The sequence below is a fragment of the Mus pahari genome, chromosome 8 (assembly GCF_900095145.1).
Source record: "Mus pahari chromosome 8, PAHARI_EIJ_v1.1, whole genome shotgun sequence".
Taxonomy (NCBI): domain Eukaryota; kingdom Metazoa; phylum Chordata; class Mammalia; order Rodentia; family Muridae; genus Mus; species Mus pahari.
Window position 1 is genome coordinate 58,815,148 of NC_034597.1, and position 9,142 is coordinate 58,824,289.

General features: G+C 45.0%; 1 protein-coding gene across 1 annotated transcript in view; it reads right to left on the reverse strand.

Annotated features, from left to right (window-relative positions):
• The window catches only part of Dock5 (dedicator of cytokinesis 5), a 182,496-nt gene that overhangs the window by 111,935 nt on the left and 61,419 nt on the right, over nucleotides 1-9,142 (reverse strand). Inside the window, exon 3 of the mRNA XM_021204056.2 lies at nucleotides 4,365-4,405. Coding sequence (XP_021059715.1) covers nucleotides 4,365-4,405 — 41 coding nt within the window. The remainder of the gene's footprint in view (nucleotides 1-4,364; nucleotides 4,406-9,142) is intronic.

Sequence of the window (9,142 nt, forward strand, 5' to 3'; positions counted from 1 at the left end):
CCAAAAAACAAACAAACAAACAAGCCTTTCATTGACATATAAAGAAATTGGATCTTACAGAAAAACCCTGTCTCAAAAAAACAAAACAAAACAAAACAAAACAAAAAAAAAAAGAAAAAAGAAAAAAAAGAAAGAAACTGGATCTCGAGAGATGGGTCACTTAGTAACCAGCAAGAGGACCTGAGTACCATCCCAGCCCGCACATAGTTAGTCATCTCAGAGCTAGGGATGCAGGGCTTGATGGCCAGCCAGCCTCGCTGAAGCAGTGAGTTCCAGGCCAGTGCGAGAACTTGTCTCAAAATATACCATGGGAATACATACTGGGGTCACACACTCTGGCTTCCACAATTATGCATTCGCACATGTGAATATAACGGTAAATTTTATGTTACCTAGCCTTTCACAATAGAAGAGTGAAGAATTCATGAAGAGAGAGAGGGGGTTGGGTAGGAGCAGTCAGTTTAAAGTAGCAGTTATGGGCTAACAAGCTGGCTCAGTGGGTAAACATGTTTTCTGCCAGGCCTGACAACGTGAGTTGTCATCTGATGGAAGGAGGGAATTGATTCCTCCAAGTTGTCCTGTGACCTCCACCTTCAGGCTGTGGCACATGAGCGTGCATGTGCACATGCACACATGCACAGACACAAACATAAATGAATGTGCTGTATGGCATTGCCAGGGCCAGGCATGTGGCTCTAGGACAAAACACAAGTTTAAGATGTGGGAGGTTTTAACTCAACTTGCCTCAGTCTCCGAAGTAGCTCGGATAACAGGTGTGCACTGCTAGGCCCAGCTGTTCTGGACGGTTCCTATGATCTGTCTGAGTTTTCCGTTCACTTTTTTACATATTAAGAAAGAAAAGGGCTGAGAACTAAGTGGCCTGGGTATTCTTTGTCTCTAACAAAACCCTCCAATGTAATACTGCTAATTCAAAGAAAAATTCTGGCAAATCAAGATGTTTTTTTTTAAAAAAAAAAAAAAGAAAGAAAGAAAGAAAGAAAGAAAGAAAGAAAGAAAGAAAGAAAGAAAGAAAGAAAGAAAGAAAGCTGAGTTCATAGTCTGGTGACTGGTCCCCACTAACCCCTGGGAGCCAGCCAAGCCAAGGGTACTCAGAAACATAAGCCAATGGTGACTTAGCCTGATGCTGACCATTACAGACAGTTTACTCAGGCATGAAGGTGTTGACATCCAGAGCTCACTGTGCTGTCGTCTGCAGCATCATTGTGTTGTGGTGGCACCAGGCCATTTATCATCATCTGGTTTCTCTCCAAAGGCCAGAGCCAACCTGGGTCTCCAATTTCCAACATGCAGCCCATCTCTCAGGTCTGCCTTTCCTTTCTCAATGCAACCTACTTACTAGAATAAAATGATTCTATTTTATTTCAACCAAGTGTTTTCCCCCATGGTATCCTGTCCACGCACCCACGATCCTGCCAGGATTAAGGATGAATTTCTTCGAGGCTCCAGTCTTCAATTTGTAAAGCCACCAGTTTCCCTTTATCACCGCTCCAAAGGGCTAGATTGGCTACAAATGACACCAATAATTTCCTCGAAAGCAATAGGCCTTTCAAATAACTCTTCCCTTAAGGCAGGAAAAGGAGGGACCAGCATGGGACAGCATTTCTATCAGGCTCAAAATGAACGGGTGTCACAAACCCAGCAAAATTCAAGGCTGATTGATGACTTTAATTCCATCTTTGTTTCTTGGATTTCCTCATAGAGAGATAATTTAGTTTAAAAAACAAATCAAAACTCATCAAGGCACAGCCAAGTTACTCATGTCTCTCTCCCTTGCCCCACCATGCTCAAGACAGAGTTTCTCTGTGTAGTCCTGGCTGTCCTGGAACGAGCTCTATAGACCAAGCTGGCCTCACAGAGATCTGCCTGCCTCTGCCTCCAGAATGCTGGGATTAAAGGTATGGGCCATCACACCCGGCCTCAGGTTTTTCTTTAACAAAGGACAGAGGACCTCTTAGTGAAATAGTTTTCTCCAGAAGGTGAAGTTTTGTTTTGTTTTGTTTTGTTTTATAAAGATAGGGTTTTTTTTCTGTATTGCCTTTTTTTTAAAGATTTATTTATTTATTATATGTAAGTACACTGTAGCTGTCTTCAGACACTCCAGAAGAGGGTGCCAGATCTCGTTACGGATGGTTGTGATCCACCATGTGGTTGCTGGGATTTGAACTTAAGACCTTCAGATGAGCAGTCAGTGCTCTTAACCACTGAGCCATCTCTCCAACCAAAGGTGAAGTTTTTAAGCTTACAGGTTTTAAAGAACATTTTAATTAACAATCAAACAAGCAAAAGTCTCAAGAACATGACAACCATGCACATGGTTCAGGTGATCCTAACTGGACCATTTAGTATTCCAATCAGACTCCTTGGAATGTAGTATTCCAGTTAGTGGTGGCAGGCACCACTAGCTAGAGGGACGAAGACATTAGGAAAGCACAGAATGCCGTAGAAGCCAAGGTCTTCCATGCTGGAACAAATCCTTATGTAGGGTAAAGGTCTTGAGACATTTTTTAACAGTATCTCCTGGGTTTGGTGGTTGGTTCAGTTGTTGTTATTGGAATGGAGGTGTTAGTGAGACTCAGGGCGTCTTGTATGCTAGGTAGTGTCTGCGACTCAAATAATTTGGAGCTAGGATACCACTACGTTACTCAGGCTGGCCTCAAAATTGCCTCAGTCTCCTAAGTAGCTGGGATGCCAGGTGTGCCCCTCCAGACCCCACCCCCCACCCCCACCTATTCTTGATGTTTTTTTAGGCTTTGTCTTAAAAAGATCTATGCTAACTTTTTTTTTTTTTTTTTTTTTTTTTTTGGGGGGGGGGGGGGGGGGGGGGGGTGGGGGGGAGCCAGCACCTACAACTGTGAGTAAAAATAACTAGTGACAGAGCTAAACCCACACGCAGCAGGAGTGGGCGTGCCGGGCACCAGCTCCACCCCAACCCCCTGGGCCTTCAATCTAGCCCTAGGATACCCACATCATGACATACATCTGATTGCTACACTGATCTCTACGGGAACACTAGGGATGCTGAAGCCAGCAAGAGAAGAAGCAAAAACAGCTCAGTTGGAAATCGCATGTGGCACTGGGCTCTGACTGCGGGTGGAAGAGCTCAGCCATTAGGGCATGTCAGGGACAAGTGGACTCACACCAGGGGGGACCTGGCACCTGCAGGGACAGCAAATGTTCTTTTGTTAGATTATGAGATCATCAAAGTGAGTAATGTGTGTGTGTGTGTGTGTGTGTGTGTGTGTGTGTGTGTGTGTGTGTGTGGTGTGTGTGTCTGTGTATCTGGCTGTGTGTGTACACAAGTGTGCAAGCACTAAGCTTGAAGAGTCATCAACTTCAGCCACACTTGCCTTTGGGGTTTCTGTGATCTCTAGCTTGAAGGCTGGCTCCTAGTCCTTCTGAGATCTGGGGGTTTCACTGGCCAACCTGCACGGACTACGTCTGGCTTGCTGTGTGGTCAAAGAGTAAGAATCATGAATTTTTCCTACCCTTTCTGCCCTGATAAATTCAAGTTTTTCTCACCCTCTGCTATGGGGCTCTCCAGCTAACTGAAATAATAAAGTCCTATCCACGCTGTTCTTGCAGAAGCAAAGTGCTGGCACATTGTGAGGCTCCATAAGCAACATCAAAGAAAGTGCTGACACAGGGTCTACAGCGAACCAGGGGCACATTAACACAGCCAGGAGACATTCTTTAGTTTGATGATGAGCTGCCCTGACACTGTGAAAGGAAACCATCCAGGCCAGCGTTTTCCCCCAACTCTGCCCATGGTGAATCATAACAAACACAGTCATAGTCCAGTACTATACCAGAAAAAAAAAAGGCAATAAAAATCATGAACTAGATAAACGTAAATATCCGAAGCAAACATGTCACGGGTGTCTCTGTTCTTCAGTTTTGTTTTTCTGGGGAAAATCTACTAAAATAACTCCAAATTATTCCCTGGGCCTCTTAGTGTGAAATCACCAACCACTCTGGTTTGATGGCATGAGATGGGTGACATGACCCTTCAGTTCTGACAGTGTATGACTGGAAGGAAGTAAAGGATACAGGGAGAAGTGGGTCCTGTCCCTTCCTCCCTGACAGAGGTCCCTAGGGCACTGTTACTGTCCTGCTGCCTTATTCAGCTTTAAGGGTAGACAGCCTTCTCGTGAGTCAGCTGCTAGGAGACGTATCCATGGAACCTGTGCGATTGCTCTTGGGCACTGGGGCCCAAACATTTGATTTCAGATCAAAGGACGAATCATTGAAAAGAAAGCAAACCAGCTGAAGAGAAGCAGGTAAAGGCGTCCCACAGCACAACACAGAGCCACAGGCAGTCAGGGGAGGAAAGCCACTGAACATACCTTTTTAGATCTGTTCTGGAGAGCATATCCTCTGAACCAGCCTGTGGGGGCGGGGTAAGAGAGGGGAGAACAGAAATCATTTCATGTTTTCTGGAAGGACAAAAAAAAAAGGCATCAGCAACATACATTCACATGTTCTCTCAGCAATCCTGAGCTGGAAACCAAGAGATCACTATCAATGAAATCTAGAGCAGCGGTTCTCAACCTGTCCACAAAGACTTTGAGACCCTTTCACGGGGGTCACCTAAGACCACGGGAAAACACACACATTTACACTACGATTCGTAACAGTAACAATATTACAGTTATGAAGCAGCAATGGAAACAATTTTATGGTGGGAGGAGGGGTGTCACCCCGACGTGAGAAACTGTGTATTAAAGGGTGTCAGCATTAGGAGGCCTGAGAACCACTGCCTTTGACTGTGAACCATCCCGTTTCTTACCCAGTAAAGATTGATTTGAAGGCCATATTCTCTTATTAGCCCCAAGACTTAAAAGTCTGCCCAGAGGGGGCTGAGAAATGACTCAGCAGTTAGGAACACCTGCTGCTCTTGTGGAGGACCTAGCCTGAGCCTCCCACGGGCTGAGATGACAATTGTGTACCAAACACCACACTAAAGCTTTAATTCTTTCCTAAAATCCTAAAGGGATTTATAGAGAGACATTTTCTCATTTATCATGGCGTATACAACTTAAGGTGTCCACAAACAAGTATTTTATATTAAAAATGACTGAACACATGTTTTTTGTTTTTTTGTTTTTTTAATAGCCATGCCCGCCTAAGGCATCAACGTGCTCAGTAGCCAGCTTGCCTCAGGAAGCCTCCTGTACATAGAATCCTGTAAGTAGACAGTGAATCCACGCAATCTGTAGTTGGGATTGGAGGCATCTGGCAGTAGGCCTCTAGAGCTGGCTCATTTTTGTTATAAAAGATCAATCAGAAAATAGTTCCATACTCTGTCTGTACATGTTACAAGAAGAAAATGGGGCTAACTAACCTCTTTGGGTACAGATTGAGTAATGATTTCACAAATTTTAAATTATCAGTGAAACTAAAAAAATTAAGGAATTTGCTATGTGTTGGAGAGGGGGTGGGAGGATGGGGCTTTGGCATGGAATTGTAGTCTGTATCACTAGGCGCGGCTGAGCAAACACTGGTCTCACTTTAAGAAACCAAAGTGCAGGAATCCAGGCTAAGCATCCCAGATACATTGACCATTCCTCCCATGACTCAAGAGTCTACGTCCCTCCATAGTCTTGATTCTGATAAGATATGAAAAGACTTTGGGGCAAATGGCTGGCTTTGCCATCACCCTAGATCAAGGGCAGAGCTGGAGGCCCCACTGAGAAAGATCGGGAGTTTTCATTTCTCAGGCCCTATAAAACCAAGAAGTCACAAGACAGCCCGACCTGCTTACCCAGAAGAATGTATCTTGCATGCCTGTAAATGGTGGTCTACACAGCCATCTATCACAAAAGTATGTTTCCCAAACCTGTCATCTGGGGAGGCGGGAGGACAATTTCATTTTAACCTTCTAAGAAGCTTGTCTCTAGAATCACAGTGTGTGTATAACTGCTAGGAACAATGTGCAAAATTATGATTCTGGAATTGTCCAAGTGAATACTCATTTTCTTTGGCCGCAGGCAATGGTAAGCACCTTGTCTACAGCTGTGAGTATGATGGTATTAATAACAGTCACAGCTCTAAGATTGCAACTACTAATGATTGCGAATAACTCCAAAGGCTATGACCACGGCACACAGTTGTTGGAGAGTCCTATATTATAAAACTGGGTTGCAATAGAGACAAGAACAGTTTTCCTATTAACCCTCAATATCTAATATAAAATCATAATTAAAGACAGTTTGCAGTTGTGATAGTTTGTATACATTTGGCCCAGGGAGTGGCACTATTAGAAGGTGTAGCCCTGTTGGAGTAGGTGTGGCCTTGTTGGAACAGGTGTGTCATAGTGAGTGTGCGCTTTAAGACCCTCATCCTAGCTGCCTGGAAGTCAGTATTACGCTAGCAGCCTTCTGATGAACATGTAGAACTCTCAGCTTCTCCTGCACTATGTCTGCCTGGATGCTGCCATGTTCCTGCCTTAATGATAATGGACTGAACCTCTGAACCTGTAAGCCGACCCCAATTAAATGCTCTTCTTCTAAGAGTTGCCATGGTCATGGTGTCTGCTCACAGCAGTAAAACCCTACCTAAGACAGCAGTTAACATTCAGACAATGAAGGGTGTATCAGGAAGTGGTCTGCAGTCTCAAGCAGAGAACAAGAAGAATGAAATGGCAGGTAATGTTCCCAGGTAATTACAGTGAGAGCAATGGGCCAGGGGGCGAGTCTTAGCTACCTTTTAGTAAGACAAGGCTCCAAAAAAGAGTTTGCAGCCGCCATAGCAAGATGGGTTGCACTTCTGGGGTAAGAAGTCATTTCAGTGTCTTGGGGACTGCCCTAGACCAAGATAAAAGCCCCTCCTCTCAAAGCTGCTGATTCCAAGGGCAAGTTGGCTCAATTTCTCTACTCTACATAATCTTCATCCATCAAGACTCGCCGGCCCATTTCATTCACCTATGGGGGATTTTCTGGCATCCACCTAACAGTGTCCCTACCTGGTTCTTCTCCCTCTGTGGTAGTTCAATAAATACTGTGAAGAAGAAGAGCTGTTATCATGTAGATTATGTAAATGAGCTGAGCTGAGAACACAATACTAAGAGCATGTGCTCAGAGGCACGAGTGAAAAGTCTGGGGACATGGGTATTTGATTAGATAAGATGATTAAGGACAGATCAGTCTAAGAAACTCAAAGGAGCCAGGTGGGAAAATGATTAGGAAAAAAACTTCCAGACAGAAGCAAATCTAATGAAAAGACCGTGAGGCAAGAACTCTGCCCAAAGATGACGGAAAGAGCTCAAAGTGAGAGAGGGCGACTGGGAGGAGCTCCCGGGAGGGTCAGGCAGGAGTGTGGGCCACCATCCTGGGCACCCATTAGATTCACCAGGGAAACTTATTTTCCTTGGTCCCTGAGCAGCCTGGGACACCTTCCCAAATATTCTTCACCAACCTCAGAATCAGAACTTTTCAAAGGATCCCTGGGGACGTCAATGCATCAGCAAAAGTGTCACCTCAGGCACAATTGGCAAAAGTACCACATACCCTGTGAAGTCTGAGCTTTAGCCTAAGCAGGATGGTAAAGAGTGGAGGGGAGAAAGGTGCTTAAATGCCATTGAGTCTTGTGCAAATATAAATAAACAAATAAAGGCATTCTAGCGGCCATACAGGAACGGATGAAGGGAGGTGAGAAGCAGAAGCAGGAAGAGACTGGGGGTTACACTGAAAACGGGAATCGACAAGAAGACCGAACCTATATTTAGAAACTGCTTGAATTGCTCATGGCTTCACTGGCCATGGGCAAGCATGAAGGAAGCAGGGGTGTTCAGCTCTGGGCCTTATGCGAATGGTACATAGTGTTAGCCTACGGTATGCGAAGATTTAAACAGGGGAAACCATGGAGGGTGGTAGAAGGCACAGGCAGCATACCCTGACCCTTAGGCTTCCCTACCTGAACAACTAAGTCCTATAGGTATGATGTGGAACCCTGGCCACGTGCATTGCAGAGGGGAATTGAGAGGGGTTAGACCAGCATGGCAGCTCAGAGCCCAAGTAAGACCATAATGATGACCATCACTTAACAGCTGACCATGTCCCTGAGAGGGAAGCATTTCTGTCAAATGCCAGGGTGTGAAACAAAGGTCAGCCCAGAGAGAATCAAGGTAAGAGAGATTAACTCTAGACAAGAAATGTGACCAGGACCCTGCCTCTTACCACCGGAACCACACAGGCACAATAATCCAAACAACACACGGTAGAAGTGAACAGCTACAATTGAAAATCAGACACACACGGAGTTGGTGAGGCCTGTGTGAGGGCTAGGTTGCAATCTTCCATAGCAAGAGGTTGGTTCATAGAATGGAAGATGGAAATGGCAATTCTTAATTGGATAAAAGACTAGGGAGAGTTTGGAAAGAAGTGAGACCCCTCCGAGATGAGGAGGAACTGCTGGTTTTCGTTACGGCCTAGTAAAAATAACTAGGGACAGAGAGAAAGCTCACTGCTTAGGTTACGGTGCCTGCCAACAAGTCTGATGACCTCAGTTCAGTCTCTAGAACCCACATGAAGGAAGGCGGGAACACACTCTGGCATCTTGGCCTCTTATCTCCACATACGTGCTGGGACACATGCATGCCTACACAGAGAGGCAGGCAGGCAGACAGCCAGATACACACACACACACACACACACACACACACAAATTAAAATATAATTTAAAACTTTTTAAACCTTTAAAGTTATATGTCTTTAGGACTGGTACAATTTACAACTGACATAAATATGGATAACTCCTGGCAAGCCAGGCAAAGGTAAAATGAAGACAATAGGTAACAAGTCTATTGTGATAGCGTGGAGCTGTCTAAAGAAGGGGATAAGACAATGTTCAGGGGCCTGGGGATGGGGTCCTAAGACGGTGTGGAGGTTTGAATATGCATGCCCCCATAGCTCAGGAGTTTGAATGTTTGGGTTTGCAGTTGGTTGACTGTTTGGGCGGGGTTAGGAGATGTGGTCTTTTTGGGGAAGTGTGTCACTGGAAGTAGGCTTTGAGGTTTCAAATGTCCATGCCAGGGTTGGTAATTCTCAGTCTGTGTATGTGTGTAATGTATCTGTCTATCTGTCTGTCTGTCTGTCTGTCTGTCTGTCTGTCTGTCTGTCTGTCT